Raw genomic sequence first — 25,466 nt, 5'->3', positions numbered from 1 at the left:
ACACACACAAGCTTCCCGCGCACACACGCTCCCGCACCACGCGCCCGCCTCAGCCCTGCATGACTGTCCCCCAGCCTCGCCCCTCCCGGCCGGCCATTCCCGTTCCAGCGCCTCCTCCTCCTCTCCAGCCTCGCTGGCTCTTGCTCAGCCCTTCTGGCCTCTGTCCAGGAGGAACCTGGGGCCAGGCGCTTCCCGCACCCAGCACAGCAGCTCTCACCTCACTGTACCGGGAACCGGAGATGAGTCTCTGTTTTCTAGTTCGTCAGCTTATGAATAATTTATAAATGTAAAAACAAGGACAATAAGAAAAACCTTTATTAACATGTTTAATATGAATGTAAGCACAGAAAACCTCCTTGTACCTGTGGCCAGTAAGTTTGCAAGCACAGACGTCCTAAGCAAAGAAGAAAGCCCTTCTGCTCACGTGAGTTGTGGTCCAAGGTCTGGTCACGAAATAGCGCGTGATGACATCCTTCCTGCCACCAACTGCAGGAGAAATCCACCGTCCGCTCGCTCACCGATCACCGTCCAGGACACTGTGTTTTCCCCACCGCTGGCGTCACCGGCCGCGGGCTTCTGGCTCCGTCTGACTCATCTTCTCCCACCAGGTTTCTTTTTGCCACTGTGGGCAGCAGTTGGAAGATCCTGAGTTCTCATTCCACCTCGAAGAGGATGCAGGACCCAGGGCAGCTTGCAGCAAAGCTGCAGGGTGGCACAGTGTTGGGTCACCCTTCTGGATGCCCAATCCTAGGATTGCAGTCATTGTGGCATAGCTGGGAGCCACGGATGCGTGATAATTCCTAGGATGATGGACTAGCAGACATCTCGTGATAGGAAAGATAGGACCACTGGGATATCTAAGTCATACGTTTTACGGGTTTCTGAGATGTTTATCTGCCTGACAAGATGGGTTGATTTGTGCATCTGAGGTCAGGATAGGATGCGTTTTACTCTATTAGAAAAGCAAAAGTAACTTTGTGTTCTCTTTGCACTTTGGAAGATCCATAAGAATATTAAACTCATGAGCCACCAATCCTTACAACATAACTGCTCCAAAAAGCCATTCTAAAACTAGCTTCATGGGGCGCTGGGGGAAGGGGGGAAGGGGGGAAGGGAAGTAAGGATGGGAGGAGGAAGAGGAGGCTGAAGGGGGTTGAAAGGAGGGAGGGAGGGGCAGCCAGCAGCTGGCAGGTGGTTGGGTGCCCTCTCCGGTCACATGACCCGGGCCTGGCCATTCACAGTGCAGCATTGTCCAGCCTTAGTGATTGGGCCATCTGGAGCACGTGACCACAGCTAGGCCAATTAGAACCCACCCGTTTCTATTTATGGTGGAGCCGGAGCGCGATCTTCGGCTGGAGGCGGTGTCGTGGTGCACTGTGACCGATTGCCCCGGGGGCACCTGACTGCCCGTTTCCTGCGCCTCCGCAACGTCAGCTGCGAATGAGTCTCCCAGAGGACGCCCGGAGGATCCGAAACCTCAGCGCAGTCGTGGCGCGGGCAGTGCCCTGCGCTTCTCCCCAGAGTCTGGCTGGGATGGGCCCGAGGCCCCCGGTTACCGCCGCGGGCGCGTCTGCGTCCTGACTTGGAGGGACCCGCGGGCTGGGCCGTACCAGGTGGCGCTGGGGTTGGGGTTGCCGCCACGGAAGCCCAGCTCTGTGGGACGGGGGACCCAGCCTAGCCGCAGGGGAAGGACTGGGGTTCGCGGGGACGGAGGGCGGTTAGGATTGCTGGATACAACACGGAACGCCCAGTTAACGTTTTTGTTTAAGGTGTTTTTTGTAGAGATGGGGTCTCGCTATGTTGCCCAGGCTGGTCTTGAACTGGCCTCAAGCGATCCTCCCGCCTCGGCCTCCTGAGTAGCTGGGACTAGAGGCCTGAGACAGCACGCCCGGCTCAGTTAAGATTTTAAAACAGATTTGTTGAAATATAATGCACTTACTGTGAAATTCACTTATTGAAAGCTTACAGCTTTGCCGTATATTCGGAGATGTGCGGCCATGCTCACTATCTCATGTGACACTGTTTCTGTTGCCCCAGAAAGAAACCCCGTGCCAGTGAGCGGTCACTCCCCACCCTGCCCACAGCCCCGCAAATCTGCTGCAGCCCCTATAGATTTACCTCTACCGCGTTGGGCATGTACTAAAAATTATTGTTTATCTGAAGTACAGATTTATCGGCATCCCATGTTTTTATTTGCTAATTCTGGCCATCCTAAGGGTGGCATCGCTGGCTCTGACCAACGAAGCCTCAAGGAAGCAGGAAGGCACGAGAGTCCATCCCTGGCCCTGCCTGGCCCCTCAGAGCCCATCCCTGGCCCTGCCTGGCTCCTCAGAGCTGTCCCTGGCAGGTTCCGGGCTCAAGGGCGCTGCCAGGAGGGGGGCAGTGAGGGCTGTTTTAGGTATAATAATCCTGGGTATTTCCTGAGTATCTTCTCCGAATGGTTCCTCTTTCCGTATTTTCTAGCTTCCTCTGTATATTTAAAAATAGTCTTATTGGTGCTTTCTTCACGACATTTCAATTTGTTGTTTTTCATCATTTCCCACAATTTCAGTGATGCAAGATGGTCCTTTCTGAGCAGAGCTCGCCTCGCTCAGTGCTCCTTTGTTTCATGTAGAAGATGGTCTTGAGGGGACTGTGTGGCCAGTGCAGCCCAGGCCTCGCCACCCTGCACCGTTCAACAGAAGAGCAGCTGACGCAGGGGGCCCTCAACACGCTCACCCAAAAGTCAGCGAGATTCTGCACCGGCCCACTAGCCTTCCAGTTGTAAACTAAAGATAAAATCTTGGCCAGGCGCAGTGGCTCATGCCTGTAATCTCCGCACTTTGGGAGGCGGAGGCAGGTGGATCACCTGAGGTCAGGGGTTCGAGACCAGCCTGGCCAACATGGCAAAACCCCGTCTCTACTAAAAATACATAAAAATTAGCCAGGCGTGGTGGCACATACCTGTAATTCCAGCTACTCGGGAGGCTGAGGCAGGAGAATCGCTTGAACCTGGGAGGCAGAGGTTGCAGTGAGCTGAGATCGTGCCACTGCACTCCAGCCTAGGTGACAGTGAGACTCCATCTCAAAAAAAAAAATGAAAAAAAATCCTAAGCCCCCCAACTACTGAAAAGACCCCTCTTGGCCAAGGGGTCCCAGAGACACCTTAAAAACCGAGTTTCCAGCCAGGCGTGGTGGCTCACACCTGTAATCCCAGCACTTTGGGAGGCCAAGGCGGGTGGATCACCTGAGGTCAGGAGTTCGAGACCAGCCTGGCCAACGTGGCAAAACTCCGTCTCTACTAAAAATACAAAAAAATTAGCCGGGTGTGGTGGTGGATGCCTGTAATTTCAGCGACTCGGGAGACTGAGGCAGGAAAATTGCTTGAATCTGTTTCAGTGAGCCGAGATCGCACCACTGCACTCCATCCAGCCTGGGCAACAAACAGTGAGACTCTGTCTCAAAAAAAAAAAGCCAAAAAACAGTTTCCAGCCGTGACAGGATGGTAGGTCAGAGGCACCTCATTCTACCCCCTCCCTTGTGTGGTTTAGACAGAATTGACCAGTGTTCATGTTAAAATAGAGATCGTAAGACTAAGAACAGGCTCTGGCAATAAAATACCAAATTATAAACAGGACCTCAGGCCAGGCCTGGCAAAAGTAAGTTGTACATCCCTGCACATGAAGAATCAACTCTGTTCTAAAGTCCGCAGGTTTCTCTTTTTCTCTAGCAGCTAAACAAGCACTAGCCTCAAGATAAGCAGCATTGAAACCGCAGCTCCTCCACCAGCCGACCCTGGCCCCGCACCCCTGCTCCGCCCGCCGACCCTGGCACCGCACCCCCTGCTCCGCCAGCCATAACTAGAGCTTTCCTTGGATAAGAGACTCATTTCAGTAACTTTTCCCTGATAAGAGACCCTGACCATAGACAGGTTCTGGCTGGTTTACAGAGATTGCGCCCTCATATGCCTTCATGTCCTGAAAAGACCTTTTGAGGTGTACGACCTAATTGTAATACATTTACATGTTGCCTCCACCCCAAGGTGAACGTGGGTCATATGTAACATACATGTTTATCCAGCACACGTGTCCAAATAAACATGCATGCATATTCACAACGCCTCCTGTAACTTGTTGAGTATGTATACCTGACCAACCCATTCGGCTTACATTCCTGTCTCACCCCACCCTCCCTCCAAGTGCCTGTCTCTGGCCTTAGGCTGGAGGCCACACTTCCCAGCCTGTCAGAATGGCCACCTTACAGGCTATAAGCCTTTATAAGAAGTAAATTCTCCTTTCTGAATGTATAGATCTTGTGATTTTTAACTTAACACAATCCACAGCCGGTTTCCTTCTTTTTTATTTTTATTTATTTTTTTCGAGACGGAGTCTTGCTCTGTCCCCCAGGCTGGAGTGTAGTGGAGTGATCTCTGCTTACCACAACCTTTGCCTCTCAGGTTCAAGCGATTCTCCTGCCTCAGCTTCCTGAGCAGCTGGGATTACAGCCAGTTAATTTTTGTGTTTTTAGTAGAGATGGGGTTTTACCACGTTGGCCAGGCTGGTCTCAAACTCCTGACCTCAGGTGATCCATCTGCCTCGGCCTCCCAGAGTGCTGGGATTACGGGTGTGAGCCACTGCACCTGGCCCTTCTTTCTTTCTTTGGCTGGGCCTCCCGAAGAGGGTTCCAGGTGTAGAATATGGTCAGAACAGACAAGGCCCCTCTGATTTCGTCTGTTTCTTTGTTACTCAGCCATCCTTGCTCTCCTTCCTCTGACTGGTAGCCAGCCCTTTCACTGCGTTTTGTGTACATGTGCTTTTTCCATCTCGAGATGATAGATTTAAATGCCCATTCTTGTTACCACTATTAGCAAGCTAGGAACGACGGGGGAGAGCCTCAACCTGCTATGGGAGCAATCAGGAACCTACAGCAACTTTTTCCTTTTTTAGATAAACGTTTTATTTGAGCATAGATCTGGATTTCCACATAAGATGTGAAGATAGATAGGGGGCACTCTTGTTAACATCTGACAGTAGTTTGGTGGTTGTTATGTAATTAATGAGCCAATACTGACACATTGTAATTGACTAAGGTGAGCACTTGATTCCTATTGCCTCGGTTTCACCTGCTGTCCTTTTCCTGTCCCAGGAGCCCATCCCGGACCCCACAGGACACTCAGTCCTCGGGTCTCAGGCTCCTCTCGGCTTCTCTCATGTTTGATGACCTTGGCAGTTTTGAGGAGCGCTGGCCAGGTGTTTTGTAGGGTGTCCTTCTTTTGGGATTGGTCTGATATCTTTCTCCTGGTTAGACAGGGGATATGGGTTTTGGGAGGAAGACCGCAGGGTTGAAGTCCTGTCCTCATCCCAGCCTATCAAGGGTGTATGCTCCCCACCTGCCAGGTCACGGGTGGGGCTGGCCTGGGTCATCTGGCTGACTCGGAGCCTGTCAGGTTTCTCCACCACGAAGTCCCCCTTTCCACATGGTGCCCTTGGTGGGGAAGTCACTATTTGCAGCACCCAAGGAAGGCGTGGGGGTTAGGCTCCCCTCCCTAGGGGCAGAGCGTCTACATGAACTACTTGGAATTCCTTTGTGATTCATCTCTCCTCCCCACTTATTTATTTACTCAGTCATTTCCTTATATCGGTACAGACTTGTGGAGATTTATGCTGCAAGTTACGAGCCAACACGGTGCTGGTTTTGTTTTTTGATCACTTCTTCACCTTCTAACCATATTACCAGGGCTGCCACAGCTAAATGCCACAGCCTGGGCTGCTTAAACAACAGGTGTTTCTCTTCTCACAGTTATGGAGTCTGGACGTCTGAGATCAGGCTGCCGGCAGGGTGGGTTCCTCCTGAGGCCTCTCTGTGGCTTGCAGACAGCACCCCTGCGTGCTCACGTGGCCTATCCCTGCATCCTCATGTGGCCGCTCCCTGAATTCTCACATAGCCTGTCTGCATGCTCACATGGCCTCTCCCTGCATCCTCATGTGACCTTTCCCTGTGTCCTCGTGTGGCCTCTCCTGTGTGTGCTTATGTGGCCTCCCCTGCGTGCTCATGTGGCCTCTCCCTGTGTGCTCACGTGGCCTCCCTGTGTGCTCACGTGGCCTCTCCCTGCATCTTCATGTGGCCTCTCCTCTGTGTGCTCATGTGGCCTCTCTGTGTGCTCATGTGGCCTCTCCCTGTGTCCTCACGTGGCCTCCCCTGCGTGCTCACTCCTGGTGTCTCTTCCTCTTTTCATAAGGACAACAGTCTTGGCTGGGTGTGGTGGCTCACGCTCGTAATCCCAGCACTTTGGGAGGCCAAAGTGGGAGGATCACTTGAGTCCAGGAGTTCAAGACCAGCTTGGGCGATATAGTAGGACCCTGCCTCTACTGAAAAAAAAAAAAACAAAAAACAAGACACCAATCTAATCAGATCAGGGCCCTTGACCCTCATGACCTCATTGAACCTTAATCATTTCCTCAAAGGCTCCATCTCCAAATGTAGTCACATCAGGGGCTAGGGCTTCCACTTGTAATTTGGGGGCAAAGAAATTCAGTCCATAACACTAGCACTGCGAGGCACTCCAGGATCATCTTGTGTATTTGCTATTCCAATCCTTGAATCAGCCACTTAGCCAAGGACCTAAGAAAGGTCTTAGAGACCAAGATCTGAAGGCTAAGTGTGCTCATTGCTTCTCAGCTGACAGAACAAAGAGATAGATGTGTGTATACGAAGCTGTGTATATACACATTTGTTTGTACACATATCCAGAAGTAGCTACATTAAGCATGAGATTATACCAGTGTCTCTAATTCTGTTACCACATGGATCATTCTAGCCTTTCCATTTGTTTATCTGTAAGCTCCCATTCCCATAGTGAGAAACCTGACCCCTACCACCTACCACCACGTACTCAATTGTTCACTTCCAGAGTAGATGTATAGTGGTTTCAGAATTATTAGCTGGTATCCCCATGGGAAATGCCTTTATCAACTAGAGGAAGTGTTGACATCCTCTATCTTTAGTCCTACAGACCCCACGTGTGTCCAAAGTTACTTAGGTCGGCACCCTTCCATGAGGCTCTCTGCGACCTGGATGAGGCAGGTACCGCCCAGGCATCAGGCCTAACTCCTCCCCTGGCTGTGGAGGAAAGGACACCATCCTGCTAGGAGTGGCTGTCCAAGTCACAAATGAGGGCAGTGGCAAGGACACATCAGTCCTCCTGCATGGAGCACTGGCTTCTCAGCCATTACAGACCGTGCACCCATGCATCTGTAATGCAGTTAGAGTCCCTTGTCACAGCCTGAATTCCATCCTGGGATCCTCCATCTCCCAAGTGATTAAATTTGCATACATTAAGGCCAACTCTCCCTCCTGTACAGTCTATGGATTTTGACACGTGTAGTTTTGTGTATTCCACATTATGGTAGAATACTACCACATTATAGTAGAATACTACACTATCACGTAGAATCGTTTCACTGTCCTAAAATCCTCTGTGTTCCACCTGTTCACCCCTCCCTCTCTCCTCTTTTTTTTCTGAGACAAGGTCCCACTCTGTCACCGAGGCTGGAGTGCAGTGGTGCAATCTCGGCTCACGGCAACTTCTGCCTCCTGGGTCCAAGCAATTCTCTTCCCTCAGCCTCCCAAGTAGCTGGGATTACAGGTGCCCGGCACCACACCCGGCTAACTTTTTTTTTTTTTTAGTAGAGACAGGGTTTCATCATGTTGGCCAGGCTGGTCTCAAACTCCTGACATCAGGTGATCCATCCGCCTTGGCCTCCCAAAGTGCTGGGATCACAGACGTGAGCCACCGTGCCCGGCCTCCAACTGGGTTCTTTCACCCTCATTCACAATTCACGCATGCCTTGGTGTGGCGTGCTGGCACCTTCTATCTTATGTCATTGAATGGATGTACTGATAGCAAAGAAAGGATATCTCGGTTGCTTCCAGTTTGGACAGTTGTGGACAATGATGAATAAAGATGCTATAAACATTCACATGAAGATTTTTGTACAGGCATAAGTTTTCAACCCAGCTGAGTAAATGCCAAAGAGCACGATTGCTGGATCGTGTGTCTCTGAGGCCGTGTGAGCCAGGAGCACGTCATTGGGCATTTTGTCCTGGTCATGGGCTCAGCCACTGAAGTTTCTCCATCACATACATGGTTGTTGTGGACATGGGTGTCTAACCTCTACCATTGAAAAGTATGTCTGTTGTGCTAAGAGCTTTTTAATCATAAACGAAGTAGGTGAAATCAATTATATTCCATCTAATGCTTTTCTATGCCTGAGATAGAGTTCTTCTGTAGCATATTGGTGGAACAAATTGCACTGATATTGTCTGATATTAAACTAGAGAAACTCAGACCGTGAGGTCCAGCTAGCCAATATTTTATTTCAAATTTTTTCTTTTTTTTTTTTTTTTTTAGAGAGAGGAGCTCACTCTGTCACCCAGGCTGGAGTACAGTGGCACAATCACGGCTCAGTGAACTCCCGGGCTCAAGTGATGTTCCTGAAATCAGCAACTCAAGTAGCTAGGACTGCAGGTGCACGCCACCACGTTGGCTCATTTTTTTATTTTTTCATGGCGACAAAGTCTCACTATGTTTTGCCCGGGCTTAATTTTTAATTTTTTTCTTTTTTTTTAAGTAGAGACAGGGTCTCACCATGTGTCCCAGGCTAGTCTTGAACTCCTGGGCTCAAGTGATCCCCGCCCTTTCAGCCTGCCAAAGTGCTGGGATTACAGGCATGTGCCACTTCACCTGGCCCCTAATATTTTATTTCGTATTTTTTGCACCTAAAATCCGGAGTGAAGCGGGCCTCTCATATTTGCTTTTGTCTGTTCTTGTTGGTTTGGAGTTGCTATCATCCTAGCTTTATAAAGTGGGCTGGACACATCCCACTCTTTTGACTTCCTGGAACATTTTGTCCAAGACAGGAATTAACTGGCCCCGGGAATCTGAGTGGAACTCACTCAAACAGCAGCCTAGGCCCCATGCTGGAGGAGGGGAGGGCCCCAACAAACACTTTTAATCTATTCAGTTTTTTGCCTTTGTTTTGTTTTTCTCATTTTATAGTTTTCTAGGAATTTAGCAACTTCATGTCGGTTTTCAATGTTATTGGTTTGTAAGTGTTTCCAATTCTATTATTTAAAACTCTGCAGTCCCTTCCTTTCTTGTGTTTTGTTTGTGCTGTCTTGCATTTTCCTTTCTTCATTCCTGCAGGGTGTTTTCACGGGATCATTCCTCCCATGACCCAGCTTTTAGGGTTTTGTTTTGTTTTGTTTTTTGAGACAGAGTCTCGCTCTGTTGCCCAGGCTGGAGTGCAGTGGCACAATCTCAGCTCACTGCAACCTCTGCCTCCCGAGTTCAAGCGATTCTCCTGCCTCATCCTCCCAAGTAGCTGGGACTACAGACCCAGCTAATTTTTGTATTTATTTTTATTTTATTTTTTTTTCAGATGGAGTTTCGCTCTTTTTGCCCAGGCTGGAGTGCAATGGCACAATCTTGGCTCACCACAATCTCCACCCCCACCCCCGCCCCCGTTCAAGTGATTCTCTTGCCTCAGCCTCCCGAGTAGCTGGGATTACAGGCGTGCATCACCATGCCCGGCTAATTTTGTATTTTTAGTACAGACTGGGTTTCTCCATGTTGGCCAGGCTGGTCTCGAACTCCTGACCTCAGGTGATTCGCCCACCTCAGCCTCCCAAAGTGCTGGGATTACAGGGGTGAGCCACTGCACCCGGTCCAGTTCTTGGGTTTTTAATCCTCATTCTTACGTCTCTCTCTCTTCCCTTCCTCCCTCACTGCTTTCTGCCTTTTTTTTTTTTTTTTTTTTAGACAGGAGTCTCGTTCTGTCACCCAGGCTGGAGTGCAGTGGCGCAATCTCGGCTCACTGCAAGCTCCGCCTCCCGGGTTCACGCCATTCTCCTGCCTCAGCCTCCGGAGTAGCTGGGACTACAGGCGCCCGCCACCATGCCCGGCTAATTATTTTTGTATTTTTAGTAGAGACGGGGTTTCACCATGGTCTCAATCTCCTGACCTCGTGATCCACTCGCCTCAGCCTTCCAAAGTGCTGGGATTACAGGCGTGAGCCACCGCGCCAGGCCTTTTTTTTTTTTTTTTTTTTTGAGAGGGAGTCTTGCTCTGTCGCCCAGGCTGGAGTGCAGTGGCGCGATCTCAGCTCACTGCAACCTCCGCCTCCCAGGTTCACACCATTCTCCTGCCTCAGCCTCCCGAGTAGCTGGGACCACAGGCGCCCACCGTGATGCCCGGCTAATTTTTCGTATTTTTAGTAGAGACAGGGTTTCACCATGTTAGCCAGGATGGTCTCGATCTCCTGACCTCGTGATCCACCCGCCTCGGCCTCCCAAAGTGCTGGGATTACAGGTGTGAGCCACCACGCCCGGCCTGCTTTCTGCCTTTTTAATTTTTTCTTCTTTGTTCCTTTGGGTCTGCTCTGACTTGAGTTGCCTGCCTTGCATGGATGCTTCAATGCTGCGTTAGAGCAGACAGAGCTGGTCTGGAGTCAGCTGCCTTCAATACCTCCCCGTTCCTTGACGTCATCACAACTCTAACAGTTGTGCAGCTGTCCCTCCTTGAGCATCCCGCATCCTGCATCCCGCACTGTGCTGGGCCCTCACAGTGGCTTCTCTACCCGCCCCCGACTTCCAAGCATGTGCTCAGAGCTCTGTTTCAGAGGTCCCAAATCTTGCCTTAATTTGACCCAGAATGCCCTCAGCCTGCTCCAGCCCCAGGGACATACCTCCCAGTGGCTTCCCCAGGGAACATGCTTGGGACTGGCCAGGGCTACCCTGTGTAACCTGGTCACTCAGCCTGACCTCTAGAGCTCTGCCAGCTAAGTTGAGTGGGATGTCCTGCCTGGAGGAGGTGGCAGAGAAAGGAGGTGGCCTGGGTGGACACCCTGGGGAGGAGGTGCTAGGGAAGTTCCCATGGCTGCCGATTCACTGGGTGGCCCCTGCAGAGGCCGTGCTCACTTGGGGCAGGTGGGAGGCCTCAGGGCTGATGACTCATGCCTAGTCACCCTGCACAGCTGTGAGATGCAGAGAAGAGGGATGTCGAGGGCATCTGGGCACGGACGCTCCCCAGCCGGCTGGGATGGTGCCTGGGGCACTGAAAAGCATGCAGGCTGGGCCTCTCTGCTGGCTCTGTGCCAGCCACGAGAGAGAAACGAGACCTCCGGGAGCTGGGGACAGGCATGAGCCTTCCAGTTTTGCCCTCACCAGCCAGCAGCCAGGACTCATTGGTGGGAGGGGAATGGGGGGCAGCAGCCCCAGCCCTAATGGGGACCCCTCTGACTTCCTGCAGGCTGGGCCGGGCCGCATCCACTGCACTCCTGTGGGCATCACCCCACCACCTGCCCACACCTCCAGTGGCAGAGGCGGCCGAGGAATAGCTCTCTGTGACCTGGGTGAGGCAGGTACCTCCCAGGCACCAAGCCTCACTCCTCCCCTGGCTCTGGAGGAAAGGACACCATCCTGCTGGGAGTGGCTGCCCCAAGTCATAAATGAGGGTGGCGGCAAGGACACATCGTTCCTCTTGCATGGAGCGCTGCCTTCTCGGCCATTGCAGACAGTGTACCGATGGCGCCCTGTGTGCCCAGCCCTGTGCAGGGAGGGCGGAACAGGGAACAGGGACTTCAGTCACTGCCGGTCACCCTGGAGAAGCTGACTAGGGGATACACGATTTGCCCAGGGCTGCCGCACTAAGGACAGGCCCCAGGACTGGGGGAGGGTCCTCCTGAGTCAGGGATACAGGGCTGGGCCTGGGAACCCTGGAAAACCTCTGGACACAAAAACTGCGGCAGCACCCAACCCAGGTGGCCCATCACCTCATGGGCTAGGTGGGGGAAGGTGTGAGGGTCCAGGTATGGGGCAGGGTCCACCCCCAACAGGTTCCCAGCTCAGGACTCAAAATGTCTGATGGGAACCAACTCTATCAGGGGCATGCAGCCCCCTGCCGTGCAATGACCACAGACATGGGCCACCGTTAGCCCTACCCAGGGCCAGTGCAACCAAACCCTCCTCCCACCTGGCTTCTTCAAGGCTCACACCCTCACCTGACCAGGTAAACCAGCCATGGCAGGAGCCGCGTGCATGGAAAGCTCTCCCTCCTAGCCAGCTGTTACCCTGGATGCTGCCAGGGGCACGAATCAGGGCTGGGTCTGGGGCAGGGGGTAAGAGGTCTCCACCTCAGCCCTACTGACTCATGGCCAGGCCATTCTCTGGCGGCAGCCACATACCCCCTGGGGAACGAAATCACCTCTGGTCCAGACCACTGGTCTCAGCAGCCCTGACCACTGCGAATATCACTGAGCACTTGAAATGTGGCTTAGGAGCCCGAGGAACTGCTTTTTACTTTTATTTAATTTAATTAACCACATGTGGTTGGCGGCTGCCGCGTTGCACAGGGCACCTCTAGGGCAACCTCATTACAGTCCCAGCCTTCGTGGTGGCCTCGTCTGTGCCTGGGCTAAGTCGTGGGAGGTGGGACATGAACTCACTTCCGTTCCTTCCTGGCGTGAGCTGGGCATTGCTCGCCTCTGCCCAATTAGTCACCAGGGCTGGCTAGGAGCCCTGGGAACCTGAAGGGCTGATTTCCTCAGCTCTACCTGTGCATACGTCTAACCTGAGCCCTGGGTGATCCCAGCACTTCCTGGAGTTACCCTTGGCCAGCAGGTGGGTGATAGGTTTGCCCAACACACACACGCATGCACGCACACACGTGAACACATGTGCACATGGACACCCATGCACACATGCACATGGACACACATGCACGCACACACAGCACAAACAGGTACACACAGGCACACACAGGCACAGATGCACACATACGGACACACAGGCACACATGCTCACACACGGACACATGCACACACAGGCACACACACGGGCACACATGCTCACACACAGACACATGCACACACAGGCACACACACGGGCACACATGCACACATACGGACACACAGGCACACATGCTCACACACGGACACACATGCACCCACAGGAACACACAGGCACACATGCACACATACGGACACACAGGCACACATGCTTACACACAGACACACATGCATACATGGACACATACACTGACATGGACACATGTACACACGCACACATACGGGCACACATGCACACGTGCACACACGTACACTTGTATGCCCACACGCATACATGCACGCACACACACAGGAACACATATTGCCTCTAGTTCCTGGAATACCACCCCTAGGTCCCACCTGGGAACCTCCACACTGGCATCCTTCATCGGGCTGAGGTCCCCTCCCCCTGGAAGCTGCTGGAAGCTGCAAACCACAGCCCCCCTTGTGCAGCTGTCAGTGGCCTTCACCTGTGCAGGGCTGGCTTGTCCACCTTCATCACCCCCAGGCTCAGGGGCGGGGTGACATTGATGCCTTCAGGAAGCTGCAAGTGGTTCCTGCGGGGAGGGTGGGAGGCGAGGACCTCTAACCCAGCAAGGAAGTTGGCTCTGGACTCAGGGCTGCTTGGTGGGTTTTGGTGGTAGTTTTTGTTTCTAAGTTTTGTTTTGGTTTATTATTTGAGACAGAGTCTCACTCTGCACTCTGTCACCCAGGCTGGAGTGCAGTGGCGTGAATTCAGCTCAACGCAACCTCCGCCTCCCAGGTTCAAGGAATTTTCCTGCCTCTGCCTCCCAAGTAGCTGCCATTACAGGCATGAGCCACTGTGCCCAGCCTCTTGTTTTGTTGTTTTTGAGACAGGGTCTTGCTCTGGCCCAGGCTCGAGTGCAGTGATGCAGTCTCAGCTCACTGAAGCCTCAAACTCCAGGGCTCAAGCAGTCCTCCCACTTCAGCCTCCAGAGTAGCTGGGATCACACGCACGCGCCACCATGCTGGGCTAAGTTTTGTGTTCTTTGCTGAGATGGGGTTTCGCCATATTGCCCAGGCTGGTCTCAAACTCCTGTAGTCAAGCCATCCTCCTGCCTCAGCCTCCTGAGTAGCTTGAACCAAGGCGTGAGCCACCACACCTGGCTAATTTTTAATTTTTTTTGTAGAGACAAGGTCTCACTAGTTGCCTAGGTTGGGTTTTTTAAAAATTTAATTTAATTAATCAATTTTTTTGAGATGGAGTCTCACTCTGTTGCCCAGGTTGGGTTTTTTTAAAATTTAATTTAATTAATCAATTTTTTTGAGATGGAGTCTCACTCTGTCGCCCAGCCTGGAGTGCAGTGGGCAAAATCTTGGCTCACTGCAACCTCTGCCTCCCAGGTTCCAGCGATTCTCCGGCCTCAGCCTCCCGATAGGTGGGACTACAGGTGCGCACCACCACACCAGACTAATTTATATATATTTTTAGTAGAGATGGGGTTTCACCATGTTGACCAGGCTGGTCTCGAACTCCTGACCTTGTTATCCACCCGCCTCGGCCTCCCAAAGTGCTGGGATTACAGGCGTAAGCCACTGCGCATGGCCTTTTTTTTTTTTTTTTTTAATGTAACAAAACATAACAAAATTCATCTTTTTTTGTAAAAACATTTACATTTTTTAATGTAACAAAACAACAAAATTCATCATTTTAACTATTTAAAAGTGTACAATTCAGTTAATTTTAGTACATTTGCAATATTATGTAACCCTCACCTCTGCCTAGTTCTGAAACATTTTCACCATCTCGAAAGGGAAGGAAACCCCCTTCTGATTAGCAGTCACTCCCCACATCCCACCCAGCCCCTGACGACCACCAATCCACGGTCTATGTTGATGAATCTGCCTATTTTGGACATCCCATGTAAATGGACTCACACAGTATATAGTCTTTTGAGACTTGCTTCTGCTGCTGAGCATCGTGTGCTTTCTTCTTTTTTTTTTTTTTTTTTGAGATGGGAGTCTCGTTCTGTAACCCAGGCTGGAGTGCAGTGGCGCAATCTCGGCTCACTGCAAGCTCCGCCTCCTGGGTTCACGCCGTTCTCCTGCCTCAGCCTCCCGAGTAGCTGGGACTACAGGTGCCCGCCACTATACCCGGCTAATTTCTTTTTGTATTTTTAGTAGAGACGGGGCTTCACCGTGTTAGTCAGGATGGTCTCGATCTCCTGACCTCGTGATCCGCCCGCTTCGGCCTCCCAAAGTGCTGGGATTACAGGCGCGAGCCACCGCACCCGGCCTCATTCTTTTTTATGACTGAATAATATTTCATTATATGGATATAGCACAATTTGTTCATCTGTTCATCAATTATAGGCATCCTGATGATGATGAATAGTGCAACTGTGAACATTTGCATACAAGTTTCTGTGTGGATAGATGTTTTCAATTCTCTTGGGGCAGAGCCTGGGCATGGAATTGCTGGGTATGTGGTAAGTCTATGTTTAAGCTTTTTAGGAACTGCCAGACTGTTTCAAAAGTGACTGCGCCATTTTACAGACCCATCAGCAAAGCGCACAGATTCAGGCTCAGGGCTGCCTTTAGGCAGGACGGTGCCTGGGCAGGATTTGAACTATAAAACACCTCTGTGGCTGCAGTGGGGACAGTGGCCTGGAAGGGAGCGAGAGTAGGCTTCAGGTTGTGGGAGGTCAGCCGGGAAGCACGTGGTTCAGATACCAAGTGGGGTCCGGGTGCGAGTCCCAGGAGGTCAGCCAGAGAGCACGTGGCTCAGACATGAAGTAGGGGACTGGACACATCAGGGCCCCATGGGAAAGGCAGGTGTGAACGATCAGGGGCTGTCTGTGCCCCACGCCCCTTCCTCTTCTGAGCCCTTAGCCATCTGGGCCAGGAGGGAGGCTGGGGCTGGAATACCAAAAGTGGGCCTTGATTAGCCCACAGGACGTGAATTTAGTAAGTGAAGTGACCAGAAAACCATGGATGCCTCTGGAGGGGCAGCTTCCCAGGCTGGTTTGAACACCACGGGGGGGAGAACAACGCAGCTGCTGCTGCCTGGGCTTGCGCCCGCTCCTGCCTCGCTCCGCTCCTGCGCTTGCCGGTTTGATCGTGTTCCTGCTCCCCCAGTGTCCTCCTGGCTCCCTGGGAAGTCCCTGTGCATTTTCATTCCTTAATTGTGCTTGTCAGGTGGTCTTTGCTCCAAAGTCATTCGCAAACAAGACACCGACAGTCTCCCCACCACGTGGCTCTACTCCTCACACTCTCCACCCGACAAGAAGAAATCTGTAGAAGACATTGATCTCCCTTTCTCCCCTCTTCCCACTTTTTTTTTTTTTTACAGTTTTGCCATCTGTGTAGTTCCTTGTAAAAAAAAAATTTTTTTTTTTTTTGAAGACAAGGTCTTGCTAAGTTGCCCAGGCTGGTCTCAAACTCCTGAGCTCAAGTGATCCTCCTGCCTTTGCCTCCCAAAGTGCTGGGATTACTGGCGTGAGCCACTGTATCCAGCCTTCCTCACTCCTGATGAGAGCTCTGGGAAGATTTCCACTCCCCACTGCTCCCTGCCCCCAGCCTCAAGGCTGTAGTGCTAGCTTACGGATGAATTCCTTGCAGCAGCATTTCCTGTTGAAAATCTGTTTAACACTTACTTTCCCCAGTTCCAGAGAGGTGATCATTATTTATTCTCCACCATATGTTAGCATGCATGCAACTATACACACACACGCATGCTGTGTGCACGTACACACGTGTGCACATATGCAAACATATACGTACATGATGTGCGTGCCCCTGTGTAGTGTGTGTGCATAAATGCACAAACACATGCAGACACATTCACACATCCATTTCTAACATGTCCATACACGCACAATACACACGTGTGCATGCAAGTGTGCACAGGTGCCGACTTACTATACATACGTGTGCACCTGTGTAAGGTGTGTGCATAAATGCACACACACATGCAGACACATGCACACATCCATTTCTAACATGTCCATACACGCACAATACACACATATGCATGCAAGTGTGCGCAGGTGAAGACTTACTATACGTACATGATATGCGTGCACCTGTGTAGGGTGTGTGCATAAATGCACAAACATATGCAGACACATGCATACATCCATTTCTAACATGTCCATACACGCACAATACACACGTGTGCATGCAAGTGTGCGCAAGTGCCGACTTACGCAGAGTGCTGCTTGACATGGTACCCCTCCCCTTCCCCACCCTGTCTGAGATCTGGGTTCTGTTTCATTCGTTGTTCACAAGGAGGCCTTGCTGGCCCCTTCCTGGCTGGGCTCAGGGTGTTAGACTCAGAATCCTCTCACACCCACAGACACCTTTCTTCGCCCTGCCAGGCAGATGGTGTCTGTGCCAGCCATTAGTCCTGGGAGCCGTCTCAGCTGTCTGAAGATGTTTTTCTGCAGCTTCCAGTTACATGTAAGCCGCTGTCTCAGGCTGTTCATGCTGCTGTAACAAAACACCATGGACTAGGTACTTATAAAGAACAGAAATTTATTTCTCACAGTTCTGGGGACTGAAAAGTCCAAGATGAAGGTGCTGGCAGGTTCGGTGTCTGGTCAGGGCCCGGTGTCTCCTCCCGAGATGACAGCTTGTTACTGTGTCCTCCAGAGGGGAGGAATGTGGTGTCCTCACATGGCAGAGACAAAAGGGGAAAAGGGACCAAACTCCCTCCATCAAGCCCTTTCACAAGGCACTGAGCCATTCATGAGGGTGGGGCCTCACGATCCAAGCCCCTCTCCAAAGTGCCCCCTCCACCGACGCACTAGGCAGGTCAGTTTCTAACACACGCTTTTGGGAGGTCACGGGGAGGTGACAGCAGAGCCCCACGCCAGTCTGATTCTTTCCTTTTGTTGTTGTTGTTGGTTGCTTGGTTGATTGTTTTTGAGACAGAGTCTCACTCTTGTTGCCTGGGCTGGAGTGCAGTGGCAGGATCTTGGCTCACTGCAACCTCTGCCTCACGGATTCCAGCAATTCTCTTGCCTGGCCTCCTGGGTAGCTGGGACTACAGGTGCACGTCACTACGCCTGGCTAATGTTTGCGTTTTTAGTAGAGACAGGGTTTCACATGTTGGCCAGGCTGGTCTCAAACTCCTGACCTCAGGTGATCCTCCTGCCTCGGCCTCCCAAAGTGCTAGGATTACAGGCGTGAGCCACCGCGCCCAGCCTGATTCTTTCCCTTTGTTAGCAGATTCTAAATGAGTATCCATAAACTTTCCTCCTTCCCTGTTGCTATAGTTTGGGTGTTGGTCCCCTTCAAACCTCAGGTTAAAATTTGAGCCCCAGTGTTGGAGGCGTCTGGGTCACAGGGGCAGATTCCTCACGAATGGTTTGGTGCTGTCCTCTTGGTAATTAGTGAGTTTTCACTCTTACTAGTTCCAGCAAGAGGTGCTTTTAAAAACGCCTGCACGGCCAAGCGCGGTGCCTCACGCCTGTAATCTCAGCACTTTGGGAGGTCGAGGCGGGCGGATCACGAGGTCAGAAGTTCAAGATCAGCCTGACCAACATGGTGAAACCCCGTCTCTACAAAAATACAAAAATTAGCCAGGCATAGTGGCGCGTGCTTCTAATCCCAGATACTCAGGAGGCTGAGGCAGGAGAATCGCTTGAACCCGGGAGGCAGAGGTTGCAGTGAGCCGGCATCGCACTATTGTGCTCCAGCATGGGTGACAGAGTGAGACTCCATCTTAAAAAAAAAAAGAAAGGCCTGTACTTCCCCACTCCTCCAGCTCCCTCTCACATGGCCTCCACACACTCCGGCTCCCTCTCGCACGGCCTCCACACACTCCGGCTCCCTCTCGCACACCGTCTCCACACACTCCAGCTCCCCTTCACCTTCTGCCATGAGTGGAGGCAGCGGCAGCAAGGCCCTCACCAGAGACAGACGCCTGATCTTGAACTTTCGAGTCCTCAGCATCATCAGCTGTGTTAGGCTGTGGTTGCCTTGCTATAAAGAAATACTTAGGACTGGGCAATCTTAAAAGAAAAGAGGGCCAGGCACAGTAGCTCATGCCTGTGATCCCAGCACTCTGGAAGGCCGAGGTGGATGGATCACTTGAGCTCAGGAGTTTGAGACCAGTCTGGGCAACAGTAAGACCCCATGTCTACAAAAAATATGAAAAATTAGCCAGGCATGGTGGCGTGTGTCTGTAGTCCCAGCTACTCAGGAGGGTGAGGTGGGAGGATCACCTGAGCCCTGGAGGCAGAGGTTGCAGTGAGCTGAGATCACGCCACTGCACTCCAGCCTGGGCAACAGAGCGAGACCCTGTGTCAAAATAAATAAATAAATAAATAATGAAAAGAGGTTTACTTGGCTCCTGGTTCTGCAGGCTTTACAGGAGGCATGGTGCTGGCCTCTGCTCACATTCTGGGGAGGCCTCCGGAAGCTTCCGATCATGGTGAAAGGCAATGGGGGAGCAGGCACGTCACATGGCCAGAGTAGGAGCGAGCAAGCGAGTGAGCGAGAGAGGTGCCCCACACTGTTAAATAACCAGATCTCAGGAGAACTCACTATCTCAAGGACAGTAGCAAGGCGATGGTGCTAAACATTCCTGAGAAATCCACCCCCATGACCCAGCCACTTCCAGCCTTGGGGTTTACAATTCAACATGAGGTTTAGTGGGGACAAATATACAAATTACATCATGATTCTTCATAAATTGCCCAGGCTCAGGTATTTCTTGATAGCAACAGTAAAGGAGCTAAGACACTGTGGCGTTCAGGAGTTGTATCAGGACGGGCCTGGGTGTGGGCTGGCCCTCATATGTCCTGCCGGAAGCTCAGGGGGCTTTCTAGTCTGCAGGTCAGGACGCCCTTCTACGCCGAGATGTCCTGGTATCATCAAACCACCCCACAGATCATGCCTGGGGACTCTGCCTCACACGCCTGTTCCCAGCGGTCACCAGCCCCTCATCCCTCCCTTGTCACCGCATCTGTGCAAGTGTCTTCTCTGTGACGGAGACCGTTCCTTGGCAATGACTATCCTTGGCTTCAGCCCCTTGCTGACAGTTTTCTAGCTCAGAACCTGGCTCTGGCTGCAGGATGTCCTGTTCATGCCATGTCTGCACCCTCTCTGTCTTCTCGGAAGGGGTGTTGTCATACCCTGGGCTACACACCTGCTTTGTCCTCCTCTCTTTCACACTGGGGCTCCAGGGCACCACTGTCCTCTTCCTTTGTCAGTTTGTTGTGGCTGGGGCTGGTGGTGGGGGAGCCACAGCAATCAGCCTGCCTCACCTTGCCCAACCCGCATGTTCCCAGGGCTCCTGCCATCCCCACTACACCACAGCCCTGTCCGTGTGCATGGGTTATAGAGTCAAGACACAAACACACAAAAGCCAGGCAGACGGGCACAGTGTCTGCTGCAGCTGCATGAAGCTTGGGGCACTATGGGTGAAAAGAGCTAGAAATGTTGGGGCCATCAGAGCCCAGGAGGACCCGCCAAGGGAGGAGCAGCTGACAGGTGGGCAGGTGCCCCTGGTCAGGGACAGCAGGACTCCCCAGGAAGAAGGATCACAGCCACCTGTGGGAGAGCTAGACTCTGTTCATCAACAGAAAAGCCATGAGCGATTCCGCCAACAAGGTCAGTTTTATTCGTCTGGCAGCCCCCCATCCCCGGCTTCTGTAACTCAAAAACTGGGCAGTTCTGACTGCCCGTCCCTCATTAGTGACTGATGGTGGTCTGACCGGCGGCATCTCCTGTCTCCAGGCCCTGCTATGTAATTTCGGGAATGGATGCCCACCTCCCTGACCTGACCTCCAGCTGTTTGGAGCTGAGGGGTGGAGAGGAAAGACTTGGGGGTGGAGAAAGGCAGACACCACTGTGGGGCCTGTTTTCCTCTTCTGCAGTGACCTGGACGGGCCAAGGCTGCTGTCTCACTCACGCTGCGGTGCCCACACCACAGCCCTGGTATGCTAATGCGTCAAAACACACCTTCACCTGTTTCACGTTCTTGAGTTTCAGCGAGGATGCGACAGGTCTCGAGACACATGGACGTGGGACCATGGGGACAGGTTCTTCAAGGTCCGCATGCACCTGCAGCCTGGGGGGGGCTTGTCTAAAGGGCTTTCTTCCCAGTGATGGGAATCAAAGGCCCCGATCTTTGAAGCTGGCCATCAGCCTGAACGTCCACTCCTTGTTTTCTTTTGCAAGGAGGAACATTCAGATCCAACACAGATAAGAATGTTGACTCGGTCTCCAGGCCGCAGGGACTGGAGGGAGGCAGGTGGTCTGGCCTCGTTTTGTGAAAGGTGGTGGCTTTGCCCTCAACCTTCAGGCTGGACATCAGGACCTCCCAGGGCGCGGGCCTGCTCTGTCTCTGGCCTTAGGTGTCAGGAGGTAAGGCCGCAGATGCTGACGTCCTGGAATGCCCCAAGCCCGGGAACTGGCAGCCCAGTGAGGGGGTCTCACCTGTGTCCCCTGAGCCTGGCCTGTCACTCTGTCCACGCCTCAGCTACCTGTCCCCTCCTGCAAAGGGCACCGCCTGTCGCGAGGAACTCACCTGGCTTCCTCGACATCTCGGGGGACACACGAAAAGCCCCCGCGAGAGCAGTAGGAGCCTGCACGTGGAAGCGGCTGGTGGCCCGAGGTCCCGGGGTAATGGGAGGGCAGAGGGGCTGGGCACGGCGCAGGGTCGGGAGGAAGCCTGGAGCGCTCGCCCCGCCCGGCCCCGCCCCCGAGGGCCAGGCCCCGCCCCTGGAGCGCCGCGGCCCCGCCCCGCCGGGTTGCTAGGGGAAGTGACGTCACAGCGCGATGGCGGCGGCTCCTTTAGGCAGCTGAAAGGGGATTTAGGCCCGGAAGATCCGAGTCCATCCGCGGCGGGGAGAGGGCAAGCGTTACCGGCAGGGGCCGGAGCAGCGGCGGCGGCGCTCGGACTGTCCCATCCGCCCCGTATTGAGGCGCTGGGAGTGGCGGGGCGGCGGGAAAGCGATGGTGAAATCGGGGCCGTGAGGGGGGCGGAGCCGGCAGCCGGACCCGCAGTAGCGGCAGCAGCGGCGCCGCCTCCCGGAGTTCAGACCCAGGAAGCGGCCGGGAGGGCAGGAGCGAATCGGGCCGCTGCCGCCATGGAGCTGAGAGTCGGGAACAGGTACCGGCTGGGCCGGAAGATCGGCAGCGGCTCCTTCGGAGACATCTATCTCGGTGAGGCCCCGCCGCCCCCGCCTGCCGTTCGAAGACCCAGGCCCTGCGGCTGCCAAGACCAAGCGCGACCGCGGAAGGAAGTGGTGGTCCCCGCGGGGTCTCCGTGCAAGTCCCGGCACCGCCGGGTTGTGGCCAGAACCCAACAGCCACTAGGCTAGCGCGGCCAGGGGTGGGGAGGGCAGTGAGGAGCGGACGTGGGGGAGGGGCAGGGCCAGGTTGGGAGAGCAGGGTCTGAAGAGGGGAGGGTTGGCGGAGGAGGGGATAGGGGAGCTGACCCGGGGTGGGGCATGGTCTCTGGGGAGCCGACCCGGGTAGGGGTAGGGTCGTGGGGAGCGGACTCGGGAAGGGCTGAGTGGGGCGTGGAGAGGCGGGCCTGGGGGAGGGGCAGGGCGAGGGTGGGGGCAGTGGGCCGTGGGAGGGGAGGGGGCAGGGCTGGTGCCGCGGAGCGGGCGTCGGCTTCCTCCACGCCTAAGGTCACCGCAGTAAATAAAGGCCACGCTCTTTCTTCCGCAGCCCGGTCCGGGGCTGTCTGTCTCGCTCCTTAGAGGCTGCTCCTGCGTCTTGCATTCGTGGGGGAAAATGTCAGAAAGACCCAAATGCCGTGTGGATGGGGGGGGAGTGGCCCGGCTAGGAGCGGGGCTTGCCCTCCCGTTGGGAGTTCTCTCTGAACTGTGCCCCTTGGCCTTGGAGCGGTGACTGAGTGCAAATGAGCAAGGGTTAAGTTTAGGTGAATGTAGAGAAAGTCATACAGGGTTAAGTTGCTGGCAAAATGAGAGGCAGATGAAGTAGTTGTACTCATGAGGTGTCCTTTAGACTGTAACAGTCTCCAGGTAGATTTCAAAAACAATGGGATTAGAACGTTCTGGGTTGTGTCATATTTACGATGGAAAAATATGCACGTGAACACAAGTGTGATGAAAGATTGGCTTAAATCTTCAAGTTTGTAATTTTTTTTTTTTCTTTTCTGAGACGGGATTTTGCTCTTGTTGCCCAGGTTGGAGTGCAATGGTGCGATCTCGGCTCACCGCAACCTCCGCCTCCCAAGTTCAAGCGATTCTCCTGCCTCAGCCTCCCGAAAAGTTGGGATTACAGGCGCATGCCACCACGCCTGGCTAATTTTGTATTTTTAGTAGAGACGGAGTTTCTTCACGTTGGTCAGGCGGGTCTCGAACTCCCGACCTCAAGTGATCCTCCCACTTCGGCCTCCCAAAGTGCTGGGAAGCCACCGCGCCTGGCCCAAGTTTGTAATTTTAAAGTAACTTAATTTTCCGCACTTGTCAGTGGGATTGTGCAATGCACGAGTTATTCCAAGACCCCCTGAATTTGAGGATATGTAGCCTGAGGCGGTATGCATGCAGAGGGACTGCTGCAGATCTTTGAGGCGAGCTGTTTTCTGTTCCAGCAGCCCTAGCTTTGGGGTGTGTTTTAACTGGGGCACCTGTCAGCCAGGGTCAGGAATCCCCTGAGATGTCAGTAATGCCTCTGGTCATACCTTTTAGATGAAGCCACATGTGGACAAGTCCCCTGTTCTCACACTCTTCCCACTTGTCACCAGAGAGAGGACTCAGGACCCGGTGGGCTGACAGTGTTAGGAAGAATCCACACATATGGGTGGCTCATACTTTCGGTGCCTGGCTAACCTGCCAGGTAACCCTGTTACATGCCATATTGTTGCTTTTGAACCTGTACATATGTCTTAGTGGCCTGCTGAGTAAGCAGGCTTTAGACATTTGGGTTTGACTATTAAACATTTATGCCGGGTGGTCAGCTGGATGTGTTCTTGGCAGTGTTTGGGAAGTCAGAGTGCTTGGTCAGTGGAAGTCGTTTGGCTTATTTATAGAACAATAGATTTTGGCGAAAGTTTTAACCCCAGGATCTGAGTTACACTGCAAAGCCAGTCCATTAACCACCTTTAGGCAGGCATCAAAAAGGAGTATTTTGGGCCAGGCGTGGTTGGCTCACGTCTGTAATCCCAGCACTTTGGGAAGCTGAGGCGGGCGGATCACTTGAAGTCCGGAGTTCCAGACCAGCCTGGCCAACGTGGCGAAACCCCATCTCTACTAAAAATACAAAAATTGGCCAGGCGTGGTGGTGGCTGCCTGTAATTCCAGCTACTTAGGAGGCTGAGGCACGAGAATTGCTTGAACCTGGGAGGCAGAGGTTGCAGTGAGCCAAGATCACACCACTGCACTCCAGCCTGGGTGACGGGGTGAGACTCTGTCTCAAAAAAAAAAAAAAGTACTTTGAAACTATCTGTTCTCTCCTCTGAGAGCTTGTCAAACAACTTTGTGCTTTCCAAAGATAGATTCAGACAAATTTTGGTGTGGTTGTCACCAAGTAATTCCAGAGGTGGAGGGTGGAAGGCTGTCTCCTCACTCAGCGTTCCACCCTGCAGGCCTCACCTTGCGCTGGGCATACAGTCTTGCCGGATACGGGATTTTGGGCGGCTGTGGCTCTGACACCCTGGGGTTAGAGCCCCCAGACAGCCGTCCCAGACAGCCACCCATCAGGGTACACGTCCAGTTACTTGAGTGGGGTTGGGCACAGCTGATTTTTTTTTTTCCCATTAGCATTGGCTCCTGGCCTACACTGTGGTCCTTTCAGACGACCCCACTGAGGAAAGGCGAGGTGGTCATGTTAGCCGGAGTAAGGCAGTTTGGAAGAAGCGTGGGTCTGAGCAGAATTGCAGACTCAAAGATGGCTGATCTGAAGACCATGAGATGGATCGGTCATCCCCACCATAGTTTTGTTTGGGCAGCCAGTTACACATAAATCGAGGAACTAGGTCTTCATCTTGACCTTTGCGTGTCGTGTGTATTCTCGTATGAGTATCGTTAAGACCATTTCTACTGTTGTCACTTTGGTATCCTCCAGGTGGGGTTCACTTTGCTTTGAGCCCGGCTTTTGGGTTTTTGTTTTTCTACTGGGGACTTTCTGTGCTTTCAGATGTTTGAGACCAGGAAGGGGGGAAGGCTGTGCTTCAGTGGAGTGCCTGTGGGCTAGAAGCGTGGTGTGGGCCTGCCTGTCCTGACCCTGCTGTGACAGTTGGAGGGCAGGTGCTCACTGCAGGGCCCCGCCAGGTTGTCGTGTTCCAAAATTGCCCCTTCAAAGGGGGCAGTATTTTGGGGCTATTTCTTGAATGCCCAGGCTTTGGAAAGTGGGACCCCAAAAAGAACAATCTGTCTTCAGTCTGAGATTGCCAGATCCGCAAGGCCCTTCAGGAGGGCAGGCTGGGAGGCACCACAGCCCACACACACCTGTGGAGCGCATACCTTGGCAGCCTGTTGTGTGACCTGGCCCTGGCCCTGTGCCGCCCTCCGCATCCATGTCCATGTGGTGTGGCCGTAAACCAGAAGTTCTTTCACTTATGCTGGCAGAGTACCACTGAAAATAAACTTGATAACATTTGAAAACAGCCAGTGTCCTTAATGTGGACCATGAGTTCCCAGCCCCAGAACCACAGGG

The 25,466-nt window shown here is 53.0% G+C and overlaps 1 protein-coding gene and 1 long non-coding RNA gene across 11 annotated transcripts in view; both read left to right on the top strand.

Annotated features, from left to right (window-relative positions):
• The first annotated feature begins 1,330 nt into the window (after positions 1–1,330).
• On the top strand, positions 1,331–4,096 carry LOC129461986 (uncharacterized). The gene is made up of 2 exons (XR_008650743.2): positions 1,331–1,613; positions 3,710–4,096. It is a non-coding gene; the product is annotated as an uncharacterized lncRNA (long non-coding RNA).
• Positions 4,097–21,568: 17,472 nt separating this feature from the next.
• Positions 21,569–25,466, top strand: part of CSNK1D (casein kinase 1 delta) — a 32,544-nt gene continuing 28,646 nt past the window's right edge. For 6 of the 10 annotated variants that reach the window (XM_063617433.1, XM_063617436.1, XM_063617434.1 and 3 more), the window contains exon 1: positions 21,589–22,001. In XM_063617433.1, coding sequence (XP_063473503.1) covers positions 21,926–22,001 — 76 coding nt within the window. In that variant the 5' untranslated portion in view covers positions 21,589–21,925. Of the gene's footprint in view, positions 22,002–25,466 lie in introns of all 10 variants that reach the window. The other 4 variants (XM_063617432.1, XM_055240465.2, XM_055240464.2 and 1 more) reach the window with 3 other exon arrangements.

The sequence above is a fragment of the Symphalangus syndactylus genome, chromosome 14 (assembly GCF_028878055.3).
Source record: "Symphalangus syndactylus isolate Jambi chromosome 14, NHGRI_mSymSyn1-v2.1_pri, whole genome shotgun sequence".
NCBI classification, from domain to species: domain Eukaryota; kingdom Metazoa; phylum Chordata; class Mammalia; order Primates; family Hylobatidae; genus Symphalangus; species Symphalangus syndactylus.
Note: the sequence above shows the minus strand (reverse complement) of the source record. Positions and strands in the feature narration are given on the sequence as shown.